Source organism: Ambystoma mexicanum, chromosome 4p, assembly GCF_040938575.1.
Source record: "Ambystoma mexicanum isolate Mex_15411 chromosome 4p, UKY_AmexF1_1, whole genome shotgun sequence".
In the NCBI taxonomy this organism is placed as follows: domain Eukaryota; kingdom Metazoa; phylum Chordata; class Amphibia; order Caudata; family Ambystomatidae; genus Ambystoma; species Ambystoma mexicanum.
Window position 1 is genome coordinate 81,264,370 of NC_090927.1, and position 24,793 is coordinate 81,289,162.

General features: G+C 40.7%; 1 protein-coding gene across 2 annotated transcripts in view; it reads right to left on the minus strand.

The window, feature by feature from the left end:
• Positions 1-24,793, minus strand: part of LOC138453016 (vomeronasal type-2 receptor 26-like) — a 980,057-nt gene that overhangs the window by 183,341 nt on the left and 771,923 nt on the right. For both annotated transcript variants that reach the window (XM_069605428.1, XM_069605427.1), the window contains exon 4: positions 5,735-5,962. In XM_069605428.1, coding sequence (XP_069461529.1) covers positions 5,735-5,962 — 228 coding nt within the window. The remainder of the gene's footprint in view (positions 1-5,734; positions 5,963-24,793) is intronic.

Here is a 24,793-nt window from a genome sequence, read left to right on the forward strand (position 1 = left end):
CTACTCTTCCCAGTCAGCGCTTCGTAAGTTCGTCTCTAGGCCTATACTCTTACTAAACTGCTCATTACACCTTGCTAATACCTTCCACTGTTTCTGTCTTTTAGAAGCTTTCTTATCGCACTCCAAGGGCAGAGATTCCGCCTCATAACCTCGGCTTTCGAGTGTTAGAGCGGCTTGAGACAGATCCTTTTCATTCCACCTGTCACCGCTCGCCTCAATCTGGACATATCGCATACATTTATTCATTTCCCAACTGCGGAATTCAGAAGGTTTTTTCTTTGCATCACAATCCGAATCTGCCGTCAGGTACCTTTCTCCCCGTCTCAATTGTTCCTTTGGCATTTCAGAAAGGTCCACCTGTTTCTAAAGTCAGGTCTTTCTTGTTTCCCTTACACACCCTATTAGATTCCCAAAGTTACATCACAAGATCCACTAGTTCAGAAACTCTGTGTTTAACAGAAGGAATTCATACACATGCAATCCTGAGACTTTATAGGACACCACCTCCCTTATAAAGGGTAACTATTTGGCAACTAATATTCTACTTCCACTCTGTCTTTCTGTACAACATACCATTCTCTAATTGTTACTTTCGTTATTTTCCTTGGGTATTGTATCCAGTCTCCTGGAATTGTGTCAGAGATTCGCCCTAACCTGCTCTTCAGAGAAGACGTCCATCAGCTGAGGCGATCAGGGTTTTCTTCCCCAGAGGGTTTCCCTGGGGAGTTCATTCCTTCCTGGTGCAATTGAGCACGGGTTAGGAACAGATTCCCCCGGGGGACTCATATTCAACACATTCGAGCTACTGGATCAGGTCAGTGGGTGCATGTTTATGGGGAACCATTATTATTCCTGGAAACTGTAATCTCAAAATAGTATTTTACAGAGACATTGATGTACTCGAGAGGATCGGAATCCTACTCGGTGTCGTCGAAATAGTCGATGGCATTCTCGACGTCATGGTCAGGTCTTCGACACCTCTACTGTAGTGACAGTTGTAGGTCTGTCCTTTATCGGAGTCGACTGTGGCGTCAAAGACAGCGTCAACGAAACCGGTTTATGTGTCGAAGAGCCCTTCGACAACGGCGTCGATGACGCAGATTTATGAGTCGAAGAAACCTTTTGACAATGGCGTTGATGATTCGGTCTTACTGCCTTTTCTCGAGGGTCATGACGCTCTCGGGTAGTTTTTCTCGCCGGGTGCAACGAATTGCAGCGTTTTGATTTTTCAGGTCTTTCACCCGGGGTATCACCTTTGGACGTCTCTGAGGGGGTCGAGGCCGCTTTCTCGAAGACGCTAAGCATTTTCTTACGGAATTCCTGCCACTTAGCTGGAGAGCTGTATTTCGTGGGGCAGGTGACCCTTTCCGGCGAGACAGAAGAAGACGAAGAAGAGGGAGATCTACAACGCCTCTTCTTAGCGTGTCTCGATCTCAAAGACGGATGGGAACCGCTTCGAGATCTTGAACTGGGAATGTTTCTAATGATGACAAGGAGACAAATGCCTCGACTCTGCCGAAGAAACGTTCGAGGGAGTAAGAGATTTAAGAGTCATACCTCTTTCTAGATTCCCCCTAGGCTCCTTCAAGGCTTTTGCCATCATGGACATACAGTCCTTGCATTCTGAACAGTGATGCTCCGAACCCAGGCACCACAAACAGATCCTGTGAGGATCCGTCAATGACATTTTCTTCCGACAGTCACAACACTTTTTGAAGCCGGACCAAGGGGTCGATGGTTCGGTTGAAGAAGCCATCGAAATAAGATAATATCTTAGAAGAATATGTCTGAATCTTCTTGAAGAAAGAACTGAGCAACACGTTTCCGAGGCCCACGAAGCACGGAAAAACGGAACTGAGCAACGGACGCTGCGCGAGTCTATTTATAGGTCAGCGCCAAGACGGAGGCTGACGAGGGACATCAACTTGGAGGACGTCGACGCGTAGCACCCTCTACTGAAATAATTTCCGAGGCCAGCCAGCTTTGATGGGTAACATCAAAGATAAGGAATATGTCAGAGCACACAATCCCTTCAAAAGAACGATTGCCAAACTGTGCAGTGTGGGTAAGGATTTTAGGAATTGTAAACTCAACTCAGGTAGCAAGACAATCCAAGGGGCTAAATGTCTCAAAAATGCTGCCTTACGTAAACTTAAGAGTGCTTTCCTCTCTATGAAGGAGTTTCACAAGGGAAAAAAGGCCATTTGTAACACCTATCGCAAGTGCTCGAATCAAAAAACGCTACCTATATAACCTGACAAATCAGAAGATGCTTGCTACCTTATGTCGTAACGACAGACCCTCCACATGGGCTCTGCTTAGGGCGGACTCCAATACTCTCAGTAGTGACCAGGCCTCTATGATATCTGCTGATACGTGGTTGGCGTTTTTCAAGCTTAAATTTTGTTTGCCCACTATGTTCGATAATGTCAGCACACAGAGCTTGAGCATGCCAAACCTGCCATTACCACAATGGTCCTTTGAGAATGTGCAATCCACTCTTTGAATTACTCTAAAGCTGCTGGGCCTGGTGGCATCCCGCCATGCGTAATCAAGCGAAATCGACTGCTTTGGGCCAGGATATTGAAGAGCCAATTTGATAACATCTTATTAATGCTAAATATCTCTCCCTCTTGGTTATGTTTTATAATTGTTCCTTTGCATAAAAAGGGTGTAAGAACTGACCCATCTAATTTTCGCCCCATTGCCTTTATAGATGCAGCAGCCAAAGTTTTTTCAATTTTACTTCTTCGAGATCTGCATGCCTATTTGAAACAGCACAACATCCTCTCTCGCTTTCAAATTGGGTTTCGGGCACAGATGGGGACAGCATTAAATGCAACACTAATGGCTCACCTTGTCACCAAAGCAAAGGTTCCCGACACCGGTCCCTTATATGGCACATATTGATCTGACAGCTGCCTTTGACTGTGTGGTGAGGGGATTGCTTTGGGAAAAAATAGCTCGGATGGGAATTCCTTCTCATATAATATTCCTGGTTGCAAAATTGCATGAAAATACTGCCTATTTTGTAAGGGTCAATCATACGGGCGCAACCACAAATGCTATCCCTATTGGGGTTGGGGTGAAGCAGGGATGTAACTTGGCGGCTACTTTATTTAATTTATACCTTTGTGGAATCAATGAAATCTGGGCAAATAAAATTAGCTACCCCGCAAGGCTAGCTCACTTGAAGATACATTGGCTCGCCTTGGCGGAGATATTGTGATTTTCGATCGTACCCCGTTCGGCCTGCAAGTCAAATTGTTCCTGTTCGCTTCTTCCTGCAGTGCCCATAATCTACACTTCTATGCGGAAAAGTCCCATATCTTTATTTTCAGGAATCTAAAGAGGAATCCTTGCACTTGGAAATGGACCATTGATAACATCCCAATTGCAAGAGCCACTACCATTAGGTATCTTGGGTACTCAATCACTGACATCAACTCGCTCACGATATGGGAAGAAGAACTGAACCAAAAGATAACATTTTTTGCAACACAGATGCGTATGGTTTACATGAAATACTGTACATTTTCTTTCATTCGACTAATGGAATTTCGCACACTAAAAGTTGAGTCAATTTTATTGTATGCTTTGGATATGTGTCTTGCAGACATTGACACATTTCTTGACCAAATCCAAAGGGGTCTATGGAAGGGTGTTTTGCATTTAGCTAAGTCCATTCCCAATGTCGTATTGAGACAGAAGCTGGGTCTTGCTTCCCTGTCAGAAAGTTACAACTCGCGGCTACTGTCAAATCTGGAAAAAATGCTATTCCCCCCTAAAAACTCATTATAGCAGGATTTGGGCCAAATGATAGTTGCTATCAATCCGCCATCAATTTCCAAATACTACGCTAAAATGGTGTCTTTACTAGCTTAAATGGCTCTTACTCCTTCGAACTTGGGATTTCGATTGGCGCACGTAAAACACTGTCTCTTTGACCACGATTGGTGTAAAACTTTGAATACAATTGAGGCCTTGAAATCCTATAAAGTAGCAGCAACATTTTTTACTAGGAGATTGCCACATAAGCCTTATCTGGTACAATTTCCATGCAACAATGCATGGCACATTTACCTAAGGTTTAAATTAAACCCAATGTTAACGTTGGAAAGAACCAAGAGCTGGTTGCCGCATATGCCGCTAAATATCGCCAATGGTTGTAGATTCTGCAATGATGTTGGTCAGAGTCCACCAAACATCTGGTTGTTTATTGTGCACACTTTGAAAAAGTTTGTTTCGAAGCAATTGGAATTGATAGAGTGGGTGGCACGGTACCAGCAAGGGAATGGTTTTGGCTATCCTGCATGTGGGGTAATTGTATAAAAACAATTTTGTCGCTGACCAGGCTTCTTACAATCATAAATCTGGAATTGGAAAACAAGTTCTCTAATAGGGATGTAGGCGTATCTTTTGTGAGTTCAAAGTTTAACATCTTGATATGGCCAATGTATATTGTTTTCTATGATAGCGACTTGGAGAGAATTAGTGCATTCTGTAGCCCTCATCCTGTTAAGCAACACTCTTAAAATGTACTGTGCTTCTTGCTTAAAATACGATGCAGCTCAACAGGCTCATCTTACTTTCAGGTAAATTGTGGTCTGGTTCTTTTCCACTGCCACACCTTGTTTTATATGATGTAACTCTTCTAATAACTGTATGTTATTTTGTCTATGTTGCTTATATTAATGGAATTGTGATACTTATAATGCTTATTTTTTCTTCTCTTATAGTTTGAAAATGTGTTTTAATTTAAGAATGATGAAGGTAAAAGTTGTAAAAGTTTGTTGATCAAACTATAAACAATGGTTTGAAATTTAAAAAAATAAGGATCTTCCTGGCCTTTTAGGCCAGGAAGAAGACTAAAAAACAAGATGGCAAAAGGACAGGCAAAATATCTCGTGGCATGGCCATGTTTGACAAGTAGACACAGTTAGTAGCCAAACACAGTAAATGCAGTAAAGCTAAAATGAAAATCCCCCAAAAGTGGGGAAAAGTCACTGCTCCCACCAGCCTATCCTTTTAGCACAACTAGAGTAACCAAAAATCCTCTGAGTGTTAGTCTAGGGCAAAACGAAAATGCACCCCATTGTACTGCAGTGTAAGCTTCATTGTACAATGATAAAAAGTTACCACAAGTGAAACAAAAGTAACCAAAAGTAGTAACACAGTAACACGACTAAGGAAAAAAAGTTCCCATTACTGACAGTCTGAAGGACATGTCAGTTTTCCCATCCCACACTGATGCATGCATCATTAATCTGATGCATTGCATGCTTCACAGTTGATCTACGCATGTATTGTTTGCATTCTATCTCTCATTGCTGTGCCCCATATGCATTGTGCGCAATATGCATTGTGTGCAACCCATCCTTTCCTGCTGCACTGTGGTTTCATAGTATGCATTCCTTCTATCACTCCTGTGCACCACATTTAATACATGCATTCCACACTTCACAGTGGTGCACCATATCCATTGCCTGCATTCCACATCTCTGGGCACTGCACAACTTTCATTCGATCTACACTGTGCCCCCCAACCATTGCTTTAATGTCACTTATCATTGATTGTACGTCTATTCGTTGCATGCATAATATCTAGCGCTGCTGCACACATGCATTTAATGCATTCCAGGCTTCATTGCTATGCACCACACTTCAAAGGGAATCAATTACTTTAATAATGCTTATTACTCTACTAATACATACAATATCTCCTTTAACAAACCTCTTTGAATGCGCTGTTCCATGTGATTTGGCTCTCGTTGATGGACAGTTGCTCCTCTGCAGGTGCCAGTGGATTAAAGCGCCCAACAGGAACTGCTCTGTGGGTCTTCTCTGCAGAATACTCCCAGTTAAGAATGTCGAACCCGGTCATGGAGTCGCCGTTCTCGTCAAAGAACACCTCCTCTCCAGCAGTGTTCCTGAAATGGACTTTCTTCAGATAATAATGAAGCTAAGAAAGGGATGACAGTATGGTTCATTAACAAAAGGAAGACATGCCAGAGCCCTAAACATAAACAAATGCCAGAGCCCTAAATATAAACAAATGCCAGAGCCCTAACATGCCAGAGCCCGAAATATAAACAAATGCCAGAGACCTAAAAATAAACAAATGCCAGAGCCTTAACATGCCAGAGCCCTAAATATAAACACACGCCAGAGCCCTAAACATAACCCATGCCAGAGCCCTAAATATAAACACATGCCAGAGCCCTAAATATAAACCCATGCCAGAGCCCTAAATATAAACCCATGCCAGAGCCCCAAATATAAACACATGCCAGAGCCCTAAATATAAACACATGCCAGAGCCCTAAATATAAACACATGCCAGAGCCCCAAATATAAACACATGCCAGAGCCCTAAATATAAACAAATGCCAGAGCCCTAAATATAAACCCATGCCAGAGCCCCAAATATAAACACATGCCAGAGCCCTAAATATAAACCCATGCCAGAGCTCTAAATATAAACACGTGCCAGAGCTGTAAATATAAACCCATGCCAGAGACCTAAATATAAACCCATGCCAGAGCCCTAAATATAAACACATGCTAGATGCATAAATATATATTGCTACGAGGAGAAGGAACTCATTTCGCAAGTGAACGCTTAATTGTTGACATCCAGTTACAACAGCACTGCGAGCTAGGCAAGGCTCTTGCTGTTGGAGGAACCTGCTTCCTGGAGGAGGTGGGATCACTTGCATCACGTGAGCGGTCACGTGACTTTGGCAGTGAATAAATGACTGCTAGAGCCACCCTTGCGGCGTTAAGCCTATCGGGGTCAAGGCCACTGGCTGTTGTGCGGCTGTTTGGCGCTGAGGTGCTCACACTGAAGTTAGCCAGGAAGCAAGTTGACATTTGTGAGTACTGTCCACTAAGAGTGCAAAATTCGGTGTAATAACATCATTTGATGCTTTTGCTAGGATAACAACTGATCACTAGCTCATAAACTTCCATGCAATTTATATCATTGTACATCTAGGATGGTGGATTGCATGTGAACTTTGGCTGCAGGAGTGTTTTTGCTGCAGTTGGCCTTTTTTGGTGGCCGAGATTTCTCTTTGGACACCGGACGCGGGGCGGATGCCTTTTAAAAACTGGCATTTCTTTTTTAGAATTGTGATTCATATTTTATCTGCTTTTTATAAGATTACCCCTCATATGCAATATTTTTCGAGATTTATACAAGGGAATAGTTAAGTGATTGCTGTCTCGCTGTCTAGTCAGATAGCGGGAGAGCAGGTGTGTTTGTGAAGTAGGTTGCTTTGATTTTTTTGTGTATTTCCTTTTCTTTTTTTTTTGGTTTCATTACTAAATGTTCTAATTGACGTTGATTATGTCCCGGGTAACAAAATCATTGAAAACGGGCATGCCAGAGCATGTAGTAAACAGATATAATTTGGTCTCCTCTACAACTAAAAAAGCTCTAATTGCTAAGAGATTAAAGGATAATAAAGACAGAAAGCGGGCGAGTTCTGCGAATACAGACATTTGCACTTTCTGTACATTAGATGGTGTGGGGTTAGAAACTATTATTTCTGTCCCCCCATTAAGTGAGACGAATACGTTATCAATATCTAGCTTGTCCGTGGCTCAAAATCCTCAGGCTATTTGTTCTAATGTCTTGCCTTTTATTGAAGCATCAATTACTTCAAATATACTCTCTAAGGAAGCAGGGATTGATTCAACGTCATGTCCTACAAATGCACAATTACAACAGGCAGGAAGAGAAGTAGCGGATGCAACGATTGCTTTAGCATATACAACTGGAGAAATAGGTATTTCTCAAGTGAGTACTAGTGCTGTCATCGTGGTAGGAGTGCATGCGACTAAATCACCATTGCCTGCACCTACGTGTTCCGTTGCAGCTCAGCACTTATTACGAGCTGAATATGGAAAATTAACAACAGTGGGTGAATTTAGTGATGACACCTTAGTATCTATGAATGCGTCAAGCCCACATGAATTCAAATCACCAGTGGTTATGTATATATGAACTAACACTGGTGATTTGATACAATTGGCTGACAATTTGCATATGCACACATCTGCCTGCGTAGAGAATGTACAGACACACCTTCCCATTTCCCTAATGGAAAAAGTGAATCCAGAACTACATAAATCTCCAGTACTCTTTGAGAAATCTCCATCTAGTATATCAAATTTATCATTTGTAGCCCCAACACCTAGATGCACTAGATTTAATGCACCAGATAATAATCATCCGTACTTTATCCGTGATAGTCAGATGACGTATAAAGATAATAGGTTCTCCTTTCCTGAGGCTCCGGCATTAAATAACACATTGAGTGCAATGAACACAGCTTTATTATCCTTAGCAAAATTGTATGAGTCAGTAGAGGAAAAATGGCATGTCAGAGCAGAGAAGTACACTTGATATATTCTCTACTTAACAAAGAACAGCAAGCACAAAACCTATTATCTCGTCCCCCTATATTGAAGCTTATAAGCCAACACACTCAAACAATTGCATTTTCACAACAGGATAAGATGGGAGATGTATTGACAAATCCAGCAAGAAATTCCAACCTTGTAGCAGATGCTGTTCAGGAATTCGCAATTAGTACTTAGTAATTCGACAGAGGTAATTCCGAAAGTGCAAAGTGCCTTACATATTACTCAGGGTGCAAGTAGTCAACCAGTCTCTGCTGATTTAATCGGGGTAACGCCGAAAGTACAAGGAATATCATTTGCATCCATGTTCATCAACGTGAAAGCCCAGCCAGTAGCCCCTACACGATTAATTGAGCAGGTTACTGATCTTACAGCTCGACTGCTAACTGTTAATAGAAACTCTGGGCTGAAAGCTAAAAAGGCTGTGAAACTAGTGATCTCGGCCAAGAAAAAAAGGAAATTGAATCTAAACCTTGAAAACCAGCATAGGAGAACAGAAGCCCTAAAATATAAACCACTTGATGATCTGCTTGCCATCGCAGTACCTTCATCCCAAAAATGAATGGAAGATGGTACACAGGTCTCAAATGTGGTTATGTCCACTCAAACTATGGCTGTAGATATAGCGGCCTTGTCCTACCTTTCACCCGCTGACACAGTACAAACCATGAGTTCTGTAGTAGCACCTACTAAAACTTTAGTTACACACGGAAATGCATTAAACTCCACAGTTGACATTATACAGATTTTACGAGAAGATATACGAGCTTCCTTTGACAAACAGTCCAAAATAAACGATGCCCTTGTGAAGTCTTACACAGTTCCTTCTAATGAGTCTCAAGCCAACAAAGTACATGGTACCTTTGTAGAAGTGAAAAATGTACAGGCAAATAATACTGATGGCATGATACAAGATCTACGTGAGGAATTAGAGCTTCCCTCGTAAATATACCAGAGAAAATGAGGCTCTCACACAAACCATTAGGTTAGCCAATCAGGGCATACGAAGCAATTCTAATCAAAATAAGCAAGATACTTATACAGAAGTGCCCAATATTGAGCTTCTGTTAAAAGGATCTCAAATATTACAAATAACAGCGCCACATGAGTCTGCTGGGCAGGGAATTTTGGGCCCTCCAACTGTTAGTAGGCCGCTCCGGGCCCAACAGACTGAGTATGACCCTGGGATGTCCAGGCATATTGGTAAAGGCCAATATAAACACCATCATTGCCTACTTATCAAATGCCGTGGCTACCCTTTTGCCACATATGATCTTAATCGTGCTAGCTTCTTGAATATTTGCGCAGAAATTACTGCTCTTGAAGATATAACATCTGCAGATATCAGTTTAGTTGAATTTGTCAATGACATAGATCTAACAGAAGCACGATTGTTCATTCAATCAAGGGTTGTTTTAAACACCTTGTGGCTAGCACGAACGGCCTTCTACAACCTGGGCTTTATTCTAACACAGGATGTGACGCCCCATGATATGAACCAGATGAATATTGATTGCCCGAAAATGAGAACATATGGTGACAATGTAACATCTGTGACATCTAAGGAAGGGCGCACACAAAATACATGGCCATCTGACACTTGTAATGCGAGATCATAGCAAACCCAGACGATGGTCTCCATAAGTCTACTCTCCTGGAACACAAGAGGTCATAGACATTTAATCAATAATAAGACCAATGACCTCTCCCAGTTTAACATACAAGTGCTCCAGGAGACATGGCTTCGTACAATACCAGTATGGGATCAATATAACATCTTTATGGTACCCGCTATAGAGCAGTCAAAGGGACGCCCTATGGCTGGCTTGTTCATGGCCTTTAAGAAGGATAAGAATCTTGAAGTTATCTGGCATAGATCTCCCTCACCCTGTTTTCAATATGTCAAGATTCAGTATGGTCAATGTTTTTGTGCTATGGTGAGCATATATTGGGGGAAAAAACATCTGTCCTCCAAGGCCTTTTTTGAGACTCTGACCCTGATTCTTGATCAATTATTATTAGACAATACTATCATCAACACATTTATAATGGGGGACCTAAATTTGCATCTATTATCATCTAAAAATATGAGGTCCATGCCTGATGAATGTCGTTGGTTGTCTATTATGGCTGATCGAAATTTTGTTATGATCAATGGCTCACTACAGGGAGATGTGCCTGCTAAAACCACATGGCACAATGCTGGTAGCCATGCTACCCTGGATTATATCTTTGTGAATGCTCACTTTTTGAATAGCATAACCATGTTCTCTGTCAAGTCAACTATTCTGAGTGATCATAGTCTACTCCATTTGGTATGTGATTGGCCGAAAAACAAAAAACTATCTTATAATATTAACATGTCTAATATACAGGTTAATAATGCTGGCAACCGTATGAAATGGTCTCACTCGAAACTATGCCAGTATAGAGATATTCTATCGGAACTACACTCTATTGACAGCGAATGTGATAGTGGATGTTATGTACATGCTATGCAGCTCTTTACAACACAAAGAGTTCACCTTAAACGTGGTAATCAATCTCACCTTCATGCCTTCGACCTTGAGGTTAAATGCAGGAAAAGTGAATTAAGGAGGAACATAAGAAAGCTATCTATTGCATATAGTTTGAATCCAGGGTCTAAATTTGAGCACATAAAACAACTAAAAAATGAGTACAAAAAATGGCTGAGAGGTCGGCGTGTCTCCCAATATCAACATGATGGAGAGGTAATTTTGAAACAGATCGTCCTTAAATCATCAGGGGGCATTTGGGCATTGATAAACACAATCTCAAACACAAGACACCCTGAATTACAAGTGAATTCCATTTCACAGCAGTGTTGGAGAGCCTTTTATGGCAACATATATACTACACCATTCAAAAGCATCGGGTTAAATTGGGCCAGTATTGTTGGTAAACATGAGGTGAATTTCGACCATGATGATATACTCTTTTTCATATCCAAACTGAGTGTCTCTAGAGCTGCTGGACCAGATGGTCTACATAATGCTTTAATAAAACAAAATCGATACCTATGGTCGGATATATTGTACCACATGTTTAAGCATTTTATGCCGACAGGTTCTGTTCCTTCAAATTGGAAAACTTCGATCATTTTGCCAATAATTAAGAAAGGAGACAGAGCAAATCCGGCCTAATATAGACCTATTGCTCTGCTAGACTGCCCTGGAAAAATCTTTGCACGCATGATCCTGGCTGAATTTAATAAATGGTTAAATCATCTGAACCACAGAGATTCCTTTCAGACAGGATTTGTCCCCGGCCTAGGTACAGCTATTAATTTAGTCACCTTGCATGCCATTATTCAGTTAAATAAACAATGTAAGCAACCAATATATGCAGCTTTTGTGGATTTTAGGTCAGCCTTTGATCTTGTTCCCAGGGAACTACTCTTTAAGAAATTGATGGATTTAAGGTGTCCTTGGAACATACTAAAATGGATCATTGAATTACTTTCTAATACATCAATTTTGATTTGTTTGAATAATGAGGGGTTGCTGTCTGAACCCATAGAGACCTCACGGGAGTTGAAACAAGGATGTCTGTTGGCCTCTGCATTGTGTAATTGTTTTCTATTAGACTTTGGGGCCAGCTTCAGAGGGCTGACTATTGATCCACCAAGATTGCAAGGAGCAGCCCTCAATTGGCTGTTATATGCCGACGACATGTTGTTATTGTCTAAAACACCAGCTGGCCTGCGCATTATGTTAAATGCGCTAGACATCTATGCTAAGAAAAATTGCATCAGTATTAACACTAGAAAAATCCAGGTGATGCAATTTGGTGTTAAGAAAGGACAAAAAGCATGCCATTTTTCCATAGACCCCATAATCACATATTACAAACAAAAATATATTCCCACAATCCTGTATGAGTCAAAAACCAAAAAATGTCAATCCTATGTCTACTGGTCCAAATATGAAAGTAACTTTTGGAAAAAAACACTCATGCTGCAAAACTCTGAATCTATGCCGATCATTAGACATGAATTAGGTCTAGCATCACTCTATGTAGTATATAAATGGAAAGTTTGCCAATTATATTGGAAATGTATTATGAAAGATAGTACTAATGGCTTACTCGCCATTATATCTCAACACCTAGTGCTGTCAAATGACAAATTTGCAAAAACATGGTGTGATTGTGCAAACAAATTCTTACAAGGGGCAGATGTCTCTGAAATCTTACTTATTGAAAATCCAAATAAAGCTAAAATCAAATTTTGTAGATCAGATTGGATTAAGACTTGAGAGGCTTGTATGAATATTCAGAAATTTGCCAAAAATCCATTTGCCTTAAAAGCACAAGGAGTTGTGGAAAAATACTTAAAGCTGTCTCCCGATCCCAACTGTCGGGCAGATTTTCTGCGTTTTAGACTGGATATCTGGCCCACAAAAGAGATATTATATAGATGGAAGAAGACATCTGCCCAGGCATGCCGATTCTGTAACCAAGAGATCGAAACGTTGAAACACCTGGTAATTGAGTGTGTTAGTCTGCTAACAAAGAGGTCATTCTGCTTCAGACATTTGTTTAATGAGACTGCGACTATCACACATGATCAATTATGGTTAATATTGCACGGAGAACACTCAAAACGGTTAAGATATGCACTTCTAAATTATTTAAACTCATTAGAAATTAGGTCATATGAAGACAAGGATGGCTAAGAACTGGAAATGTGCATATATAATTATCATGTATGTTAAGTTGAATATCATTAAGTGAATAATGATCAATTTGTATTTACTCTAAAAATGTCTGTTGTACAATTGAAGAAATTGAATGTTGAAATTAACTATTTTTAAATGTTGTAATGAATTTGTTGAAAGGTCAGATTTTTACTGATCAAAACAATAAAAATTAAAAAAAATAAATAAATAAATGAATATAAACACATGCTAGAGCCCTAAATATAAACCCATGCCAGAGCCCTAAATATAAACACATGCCAGAGCCCTAAATATAAACCCATACCAGAGCCCTAAATATAAACCCATGCCAGAGCCCTAAATATAAACACCGAAGTGTGTCTAAGTATGCTGGGCTGTTTGGCTGTACTCGCTCTTCCCGAACAAGCAGTCGGCAAGGAGAAGGTCACGAGAAGCCATATCATGTTTGGACATTGCTGAAACCAGTTTACTATTGGACTCATTATTCTTTGCTACCAGCCTCTGTTTTCGATCCCGCCGAAGGCCCCGCCCACGTCATGCACCGATTGGAGCACAACTGCTTCAAAACACACAGATACGCGCACCACGCGCGCACCGAAGTGTGTCTAAGTGTGCTGGGCTGTTTGGCTGTACTTGCTCTTCCCGAACAAGCAGTCGACAAGGAGAAGGTCATGAGAAGCCGTCTCATGTTTGGACATTGCTGAAACCAGTTTACTATTGGACTCGTTATTCTTTGCTACCAGGTACTCTTTGGTATAAAAAGAGAAAATAAACATTAAAAGAAGAACTCTAATGTACAAATAATCCTGGACTCAAAAAAACTGACTAAGGACAACAATAACAAGTACAAAAAAAAAACAATGGTGAAAAATGGCAAAGATCTGGATGAGATCCCATCACCCAATCCACCAATAGGATCCTCAAATGAGTCAAGGATTGACTTGACACAATTGAATGAAGAATCCAAGGCTGTTTTAAATGCAATACCTGTAATAGGAGAGGTTTCTATCCTAGAAACCAAGGTAACCCCATCAGGGCGCGGCCACAACAATTGCAGAAGCAAGGTCTCTTAGATCCTTGCCTGGACCCAGACAACTGGGACGAAGCACCGAGGGTGCTCTGCAGCAACAGACCCTATTAATCAATTTGTCTTCATATACCCCGACAGGTGATGAGGTCTCCCTGATTAATAAAGGTTTCGGTTTTGTTCCTACTGTCCAGTATGACAAGTTCCGTACCCATGTGGAAGTAGAACAACTAATACGGAAAATACATTTTCAGCAATATTTTGCTCATAATACCTTTGATGACCAAAGTAACGAAAGCGGTTTCAGGAATAAATCCACGTTTAATCCCCCAGTTGCCAGCTATACTCCGGAAGCGGTAGTATTTACTAAACGAGTCTGGCATGATCTTAAAGTTCTGGAAACGCAACAGCATAAGAGACCGTTTCAAAATATATGTAATTCTGAGAAGTTGGCTGTGAAGAGTTTAGCTACAAATTCCAAAATTATCTTGCGTAAGGCGGATAAAGGAGGAGCGATCGTGATGTTAAATAGGCAAGATTATATCACTGTATGCCTCCGCCAACTTGATGATAGAGGCTTCCATCAACCAATCAGTGAAGATAGCACTATAAGATTGACTCCACTAGTCACCACCAAAGTCGAAAAGGCTCTAATGAGAGGTTGGATATGCCAACAGGAGAGTGACTACTTACAAGTGAGGAATCCCACAATACCTTAGTTTTATATTCTCCCCAAAATCCACAAAACTTTGGAAAATCCTCCGGGACATCCTATCATCTCAGGAACAGGAGCACTTCTCGAACCACTTTCGTGGTTCGCCGATAGGCACCTTAAACCCTACGTGTCAGCAATGTACTCTTACATTCAAGATACCACCGAAGTCATCAACATGGTGGAAGACATGCAGTTCGACCCTATGCACCAACTCCTAGTCAGTTTGGATATTGTGTCGCTCTACACATGTATTCCACAACAGGAAACATTGTTAGTGTTAGAAGAAACTTTGCTGACCAAAAGGACTGAAGGAACGACACCCAACAGCTTTATCCTTTGGTGTGCCGAAATGGCGTTGACAGAAAATTATTTCATGTTCAACGGCCAACTTTACCATCAAGTACATGGCATGGCAATGGGATCGTCTGTGGCTCCGTCAGCAGCCAATTTATATGTCGAAAGTTTCGAAAGGAGCACCATTTACAGCCCCACAAACCCATTTTTTTCTAATTTGGGCTTGTGGCGACGTTATATAGACGATATACTGATCATATGGAATGGGTCCCTAGCGCTGTTTGGTGACTTTGTAGAGTGGATTAATAAACAAAGTCGTTATACGAAGTTTACCTCAACACAGAGTAATACGGAAATCAGTTTTCTAGATGTGACTATCTGGGTGGATACTAGGTCTAACACCCTGAAAGTAAAACCGTTCCACAAATCCACGGATCGGAATTCTCTTCTTGTGTTTGATAGTTGCCACCCACGCCATACAAGGGAAAATCTTCCTTTTGGCCAATTTTTGCGTCTTAAAAAGAATAGCTCTACTCATGAGATCTTCCGCTCTGAGGCACAAGTACTAGGCTCTAAATTAGAAGCCAGACAGTACCCTAAGAAAATAATCAAGCGTGCATACAAAAGATCTACGAACAACAATCGTGCAGCTCTTCTTGAATATCATGACCACACTATAGAGAAGAAAAATCTAGTGTTTGTGAGAACTTACAACCCCTTGGCCAACCAAGTGGTTAAAATTATTAGGAATAACTGGCACATCCTCTTAGGGGGTGAGTGCCCAGTGGAGCAGCCAATGTGTGCATTTAAAAGAGGACCTAATTTGAAAGATCTCCTTACTAAGAATGATATAACCAAATGTCACCCTCAACAGAGAAGTATTACAGAACTATGGGGCTTACCGAAATTAGTAGGTCACGCACCCTGCGGCCAATGTACTAATTGCCACCTAACTAGTAGATCGGTGCAAGTGGACATAGGTTTGAATACGCTATGGTCTCATAATAAATTTACCAATTGCAACACAGATAATGTAATTTACGCAATTTGGTGCCTGTGTAATAAAATGTACATAGGCATGACTAGCCGTAAGGTGAAGGTAAGAATCTTTGAGCACAAAAGTTGTATTAAAAATAAAGTGATCACAGCCCCGTTAGTGAGTCACTTTCTGATGATGAATCCTAAAGAAATGAGTTGAGGTGGACAGTATTCCTTAGTGTTGATTCACGTCTAAATGGTGAGTTTGTCACCAAAAGATTACAGACAAAAGAAACGTGGCTTATTTTTGTGTGTAAAACCACAGAACTAGGGCTTAACGAGGCCATTGATTGGAATGGCATAGGCTGAGACCATTAAATGGTGCAGAGACACAGGAGCACTTTTCACAAGTCCGGTGCCCCCTCTGCAAACTGTTTTTTCCCGAAGGCAAGCTGTGTAAGTAGTTTTGTTTTTTTTTTTTTTTTTTTTATTTGTTTTGGCTTAAGCCTTTACAAAGGGAAAAACATTACAAAACGATTTGCATTAAATATAAAAAGGACCGAACTTGTGTTGAAGTTTCTAATAGTCCACCCACCCTGCCAAATTTTTCTAGTCCTGTGAATACCATGCTTAGGGACATTTATCCTTTTGGATCTTTGTTAGATTGTCACACCACTTTCTATTAGCACCTGGGTTGCTGCAAACGTAAGTGCAGCATTCTTTCCTGAGATAATTCTTTCCCAGAGGAAGTCTGTTACTATGTCTTCCTCCCTCCGTACCAGATCTCTGAAGAATCTTAATCGCTGTGGCCAGGTGCCTTCACAGTCCATTAGAATATGCTTTAATGTTTGTTTGGCAGGGTTTGAGCATATTAAGCATAATTTTATTGCCATGTGTCCTTGATTACGTTTTGCCAGGACAGCCCCACAGTGGACGAGATTCAGTCTCATTCTGAGGAAATCTGAACGCAACTTTCTACTTGGAGATTTCAGTAGATAGCATGAGAGAGATCCTAATTTCTTATCTACCCTCAAAAATGTGTTTTGATTTGGGTCCTCCCTTACTTTCTCCACTGTTTCAATCCAGTCCCATTCTTCTAGTCTGCATTTTACTTTAAGTGGGTTTAGGGCCAGAGTCTCTTCATTTAGATCCAATTTCTTTAGCATTTCCAACGTCTTTCTTCCCAATGAAATGAGGATAGCAGATTTTTTCAATAATGCTTCGTGTTTGAGTTCTCCATACAGCGTCGAGTCTTCGCTTAGTGTGATTTCCCTGAACAGTGAGATGAGCTTCCAGTTGGCCATACAATTAAGAGATTTTAGGCCTAGTTCGAATCTTAGGCTTTTTAAGGTTGCACAGTTTGGGAGACCCAGAACTCTTTTCCAGAGGCGACCCTCATAGTTGTCCCAGTTTATGAACCAAAGATCCGGTTTTGTTTCAAGTCCATATAGAACAACTGGAACCACTTTGGCGAGATAAAACTTTACCAAGGGCAAAATGGAAAACTTACAGAATTTATAATTTAGCTTAATCATCTGTGATGTAAATTGTGTTATTTTAGCTGACACTTCGTTTTCTACTTTGTATGTTGCTGGATGGGCATAGATGTTATATCCTAGATATTTTATGGTTTCTACGATTTTTATCCGTTCTCCTCCCATATTCCAGTTTATATATTTTGCTTTTGACAATGGGTGCTTGAAAATCAGAATGTTCGATTTAGATGGATTAACTGTCAATTTATTTATCCCTACGTATTCATTCAATTTGTCAAGTAGGTGTTGTAGCCCAATTGGTGTTCTGTCGAGGAGAACTATGTCATCTGCATACGCCAACCAGCAGATTTTCCTCCCATTTAGGATTGGGCTTATCAAAGCAGATGTTTCTAAAAAGTGGCCCATATCCGCCAGGAACAAGTTGAAGAACAAAGGCGCCCCCAAACACCCTTGTCTTACACCTCTATTAACTTCAACTAGTCTGGACAGATGACCCATCGCATCGAGCCGTATTCTTAGGTTGGTGTTTTTATGAAGTGCCACTAAAATTGATAGAAGAGATTCTGGCATTCCCCATTTCCGAAGTTTGTCCCACAATAGGACTCGTTCAATCTGGTCGAAAGCTTTAGACAGATCTATCCAGGCTCCGTACAGCATTTGTTTTTTCCCCCCTCTTTTTTGCTCATTCAGGATGTTTAAAATCAGGCCATTAATAGATGTTGAGTGGCCTTTGCGGAATCCTGTTTGGAAGCGTGATAGAATGTTACAGTCTTCAACCCATTTCGAGACATGAGTTAGTAATAGTCTCATAAAGATTTTGCTTTCAACGTCCAGCAATGCTATCGGTCTGTAGTTCATTGGCATACGACGATCCCCAGATTTAAAAAAGGGTATTATAAGGGCCGTTTTCCAGGAAGCTGGAAAGGTTCGTTGTTTTAGTATTTCTTTGAAGAGAGCGGATAGTAATTTTGACCACAATGTTGGTTCACTTTTCAGTGCCTGATAGGTCAAGCCGTTTAGACCTGAGGCTTTTGATGTCGAGGAGTTGGCTATAATTTCTCGTATGTCTTCTTCACAGAAATTGAGTTGCCAATGGGTATCTGGTTTGGGTATAAATTCACGGGTCTCACCACTCTTGAATGTCTCTGTCAGGTAGCTCACCCAGCCATCTTCTGAAACTAAGTTACATAATGATTGTACATGATCCCCTTCAAACTGGTTCATTACTTCCCAGAAATTCTTGCTATTTTTTTCTCTGAGTGTTTTAAGTATGTACTCGCCATCTGTTTGCATCCGAAGAGCATTATGAGAAATCGACCATGATTTGTAGTTGGCTTTTTGGGTTCTTATTTCAGTTTTCATACCCTCTGCTGAAAGTCCTGACTTTTTGATGACTCTTAACATTTTCCTGTGCTCTCTTTTTCTTCTTTGTATAGATTCGTCAAAGGCATGCAGATGTTTCTGTTTGGCTTCTCCCGCTAAATATTTGGGTGCTAGGGTTGCCCATAGGAAGTTGGTAAATCGGTGTGGATCACAATGTGGTTTCCATATGTGATCAGGAATCATTTTAAGTTTTCCATTTAGATTGGTTCCCCCATCTTTATATTTTACGACTCTAATTTTTCCTTTCTTCCCCTCAAGCAACTGTAGTTCTCGTTCAATTTCTGTCATTAAAATATTTTCGAGTGACAGCTCCAGTCTACTGTGGTCACTGCCAGACTCTTGTTTTATTTTTAATGTGTAGGGCAAAGCATGCAGAGTTTTTGAAACAAGGATATAGTCTAAGGCTGAAGAGGAGTTCCCTCTTCTCCAGGTTATATAAGGTTCTTTAGCACCTTCCTGTGAGCCCACGACCATGTGAAGGTCCCATTGTTCCATAAAATCCTGCCATTTTTTTCCCAGAGTAGTTTTCTTATGGGTTCCTCGATCTCTGTCTCCTTTTAGGGAGTATAGGCAGTTCGTATTGAAGTCTCCAGCTACCACGATCTTACTAGAAACTAGAGTTGTTTTTAATAGTTCAAATAGAGATGCTAAGTTCTCTAAAAAGCAGTCTAGTTTTGATGTTGCAGGGTTCCAGTAAATGTTTACAAAGACCCAAGTTGTCGTAGTTTCTTGTGTAGATACTTCAGCTCTGCATGCCTGAATGCCCTGTGGGCTTTTCCATAATTCCTGTACATTTTTAAAGACTTGGTTTTTTAGTGCTATTAGTAAGCCTCCTGATGGCCGGCCCAACGGTTTTTGTACAGCTGACAGACAGTGAACTATATACCCTTCAATGTTTAGCGGATTGACCAACCAGGTTTCTTGTAAAAGAATCGCATCCCCCTGATCGAATAAGTATGCCCTTGTTTCTTTGTCTCTAATGACACTAGAGCCTCTTGTGTTCCAACTAAAGACATTGACATGATTCTTTCTAAAGTCGTTGTGTGCCCAGGCCCGACTTCTTCAGAACTTCTGAAAATATGTCTGATAGGAACATGAGGGTGTTTTCTTTTGTGTTGAGGTCTTTTTCTAAATTTCCTTGTTTTGTAAGGATAGTATCATTTTGATATGTTGTTTCTTTATTTGGGCGTGGGAGAAAGCAGTGTTTGGCCATAGTGTTGTTTTTCTTATCATTGCATGAAACTTCCAGTCCATAGGATTCCAATTCAATTGAGTTTCGCAAAATATCCTTTTTTGCGTTTGCTGAAGTCATAATGAGTTCAACCAGGAATGGATCACTTGATAGCGGGAATTTCACGCTTTCGATGTCATTGGATTTAAAAGAGTGGAGGTCTCCTATTTTTTGTATTATATTCAGAATCACTCCCCGATTCAAAGATTTATGGTGGCCATGGTTTGAACGCAGTCTTAACCAGATCCTTTCGTTGGCAATGGCATTTCCCACTAATATATTTTCTGTTGGTTTGTTGCATATTTCGGAGAGTAAATGGATACCTACAGCATTCTCCTCACAATGCATCTGGGTATTAAGTTTGACGAATTTCCCTTCTCCGTTCTTGATTTGGTTGCCATTTATTTCAGGTGTGTGTTTCCCCAGCATATTTGCTGGAACAGTTACACCTGGAAAGGTTGTGCTTTGGTCCTTGAAAGCCAACGGCTTCGTTGTTAGAAAAATGGGGGCAATTTTCCAATTTTCCTGTTGGTTTATGGCAGTGGCATGCCCATACAGTTTTTTGGCTTCTGGCTGCCTTCTTTTCTGTGTAAAAATTGGAGCCCATTTGACTGCTTTGGCTATGTTTTCTTTTTGAGGTTGGGCGACTAGTTTTTTATTCTTGTTGTTTCTTCTAGATTTATCTGTTTTTTCCAGTCCTTTCCGATTTCAATGCTTTTCTTTTTGAGATTGTTTTTTTGTCCAATCAACTCCTCTGTTTGTAAGCCAATACTTACTTTTGTTATTGGAACTATATCGTCCAGTTCTTTGTCTTTAGTAAAATTGGTCTTTGTAGGGATGTCAATTTTGGCCTTCTGGATTCCTTTCCCTGTTTTGGGTCTATTTTCTTTTATGCCAATACGATGGTTTTTAGGGTTGCCCACAATAGCATCCTGCTCCTCACTAGTCCCAGCAGATTGTGTTTTTTCTTGGGTCTTACCTTTTTCTTTTTCAATTTTGTTTTGCTTCGACCCTTTGTTATGTTTGTTTTTACTTCTAGACTGTGAGGGTTTAGAGCTCTTTCTTTTTGCCAAACGATTTCTCTTTTTTCTTCTGCCTCTTGATGTTTGTTCCCCTTGTTCTTGCCATTCTTGAGGTTTTTCCGCCTGACTAGCTTTTGAGTTATCAGACTTAGTATCTTTTGTATTTTTTCCGATATCTGCCTCTTCCTCTAGTACTGTAGCTAGTCTTAAGAATTCTTCCATTATTGAATCTGAAAGTGGGGTGTCCTCCAGTGAATATTCCTGAATTTTTTCTGGGGTTTCTTCTGTTTGAACTGAGGACAATTGTCCTTTTAAGGCTGAGAAAATCTCTTTCAAAAGTGTGTTGTTTTGGTTTTCAGTTTGATTTTTTTCTTTCAGTGATTGCTGAATAGAGGAGATGTCAAGTCCTCGTTTTACAATCTCAATGTTCAGTGCCTGAATTGAAGTACTGAGTTTTGTATTCATGGCGTTTGCCAGGCCCACTAGAGTAGAGTCACAAAGAGAAATTTCTTTAGACATTTCTAACAATATCCCGTTTTGCAATTGGACCTCTCCTTTTAGCATCTCAAAAACAGAGACCAATGAACTAAGGACAAAGTTCAGTGCTTTCAATGTGTCTGTATTTGGATTCGTTGTTGTTTCTTCATCATCTTTTCTTTCTAAGTCCCTTTGTTCCAGCATTAGCTGTGCAACAGTTGATGAGGATTGTAGATTTTGTGGGGTTGGGATGAATACATTATCTTCCTCAGGTGAGGTACAGATTTCTTTTTCCAGATGTGCTACAACAGTATGTATTTCTGTACTAGAAATCGGGGATTGGGAGTGTCTTGGGTCTTCCCAGAGAATAAAAGAATCGCCTTCGATGTCACTGTGGCTTTTATGTCGTTTATTCCCAAAATGATTTTCTATTTTACTTTGTATTTTTCTTGTTGAGATAGTATATTCTAACCCTTTTTTCCAGTTATTCATTATAGCGATACTTGGATTTTTTTTTGTCTGGCTTTTTGTTGGAGTACTATGTTTTTCACCAGCATGTACCAGAGCTTGAATTTTTTCTCCATTCATCAGATTAGTATTCTCCTGAGCAAGTTGAGCAGTTGGTATGATCACTTCACAGCTTTGATTTAAGTACGATCCATTCCCTGCCCCTTCCATGTCTTTAGTACTGCGAAGTTTCATCAAGTTTGGTTTAATCAACAATCTGTGATGACTACACCGTTTGTTGGTAAAAGATGATAAGCGATGTGTCAACAACTTTAGATAAGTCTGTGGGTAATTAGTCGCTTTGCCTCAGAGGTGCTCACTACCGAGGATGAGAGTCCAATGCTAGATAGTCGCTTTAGATGTTTCAGGGCTGTGGAAAAAGGGCTTTGTCAGGACGTAGTTAGAGGAAACAGCGTGATCAAAGGATGTAATTTCCCGCAGTCTCACGTTGTGTGAACGGATTCTATGAACGAAGAAGACCTTACCTCTGGTTCACCTCGGTTGTTGATGGCTGCTGTTGCTTCTCATGTAGGTGACATGTAGATTTTTGCGCCGACTGCGCCAAACAGCCGCACAACAGCCAGAGGGCTTGTCTCCTACGGGCTTAACGCCGCGAGGGTGGATGGCTCGGCGTTTTGTTGCCGAAAAAGGTCACGTGATACGTCACGTGACTCGCAGAAGCCCGCCTCCTCCAGGAAGCACAGGCACCAGCAAGAGCCTCCTCCCGGCTCGCAATGCTGGGTTTTCAAACAGCGAAAGCGTTTCTCCTGCTAGGCACTACAGAAGTCACCAAGTGCTGCAATATTAATAATAAAAGTAGTTTTTTTTTTTTTTTTACGAAGCTCTGCTGCGGTTTGCAAGAAGCAGATGCTGCTGCTCATGTTAACGTCAGGCGAGCCGCAGCAGGCCACCAATTGGGTTACACCTAGTAACAGGTGTTAATTATTACTAACTGGCGGTTATTTAAGCCATGCAGCTTTTGACCCCTGGTGCTGGAGAGACCAGTCACACGGTACGAGCAGACGCAATTGAGACGGCTTCAGTATTCTGTGAAGTAAGTGAAGTAAGTGGCAGTTAGAGCTCTCGTTTAGTTTTCCGGCGCAGAGTTGTGAATGTGTTCGTTGGTGACATTTTTTGTACCCAGCATAGTACTGCAGTAACAAACGTTAGAGACCTTTCTATGGTGGTTAAGGACCCATTTAGTAACCTGTGTTTGTGTTGTTTGACACAGGTTTGTCTTTGTCTCTCCCTGCTATACGAGGACGGCGCTGCCGCTTTCCCCATTAATCACATTTAACTGCTCAACCGCATACGAAAAGGACATCGGAATTCACAACGTGTCCGTGTCTAACACCAGCGATAGCGGCGTACGACTCCACCAAGGGTAAGCCACACACCCTTCTTTCTCTTTTAGTGGCACATGGGATATAGGGTACCATTTTTCACTGGAATATGTCTTAATCGCTAGCTGCCATTTGCACTGAGGCTTAAGAGAGCGATTTTAGCTCACGGTCCCATGAAGGGTGAACCTTCTCTCTTTTCATATGCAAGAAGTGAGGTCTGTAGGTTAAGACAGCCACCAGCTTCGTTGACACTGTGCACCATTATTCTCTTTGGAGAGAAAGCGACTGTCACAGAAAAGAGATTTTCTTGTTATTTTTTGTACAGTTTCCGAGGGAGATTTGTTCTAAGAAAAATGTATTTTGGCATGACTAACAGAGGCATGGTCGCTTGGCACATGTTTTCTCAATTGGTGTATTTTGTTTTGTTTTCAGAGCTGATAGTGTCTACTACGAAGACCTGTTTACCCATCTGTCTATTAACATTAATTGTGAATTGCTATACGGTGAGCCACCAACAGGACAATTATTTTCCTGTTGGTTTTGTGCTTAAAGTTAAGAATGTTCAGCCTATACTCACAGCTGTTATTCTATGTTGTCCCTCCCTAGGTTACATGAAGTCCACCATGAAGATAATACAATCTTGTTGATATATGGTGTTTTAAGGAGCTAAGACCTATTGTTTTGATAAATCGCCATCTTTCCACCCCTGAAGAAGTTCTCACATTGTTTTTACTAGTGTTAGAGAACGAAACATGTCGGGTTTTTCTGTGTTGTACTTTAACCAACATTGTGCAATGCAGAATGGAATAATTGAGAACCGCATACCAGGTCTGATGCGGATTCATAGAATAAGGACATAAAGTGTTGAAAGAAAGTACCCCCTATAATAGGGACTATCTTTGGTATCTAATAGGAGTGTTTTATCACTTTATAGGATCTCTTTTTCTGTACTATTAGTCAGTTTTCTCTGTTAAATAGTTTATCAGATTAGGTTTTTAGAGTGTTTTGAGTTATGGTTTAACGGCACTTTGTAATTTGTATAATCAAAATGATATGAAATCTGTTTTTAATAGTTCAGTGTTTTGCGCTGTATTTTACAATCATATCAATATGATCATATTACTGTCAATTTAATAAAATATTAAAAGTGTTTGTATTACCCACTAGCATAATTGGTTTGTTTGCTAAGG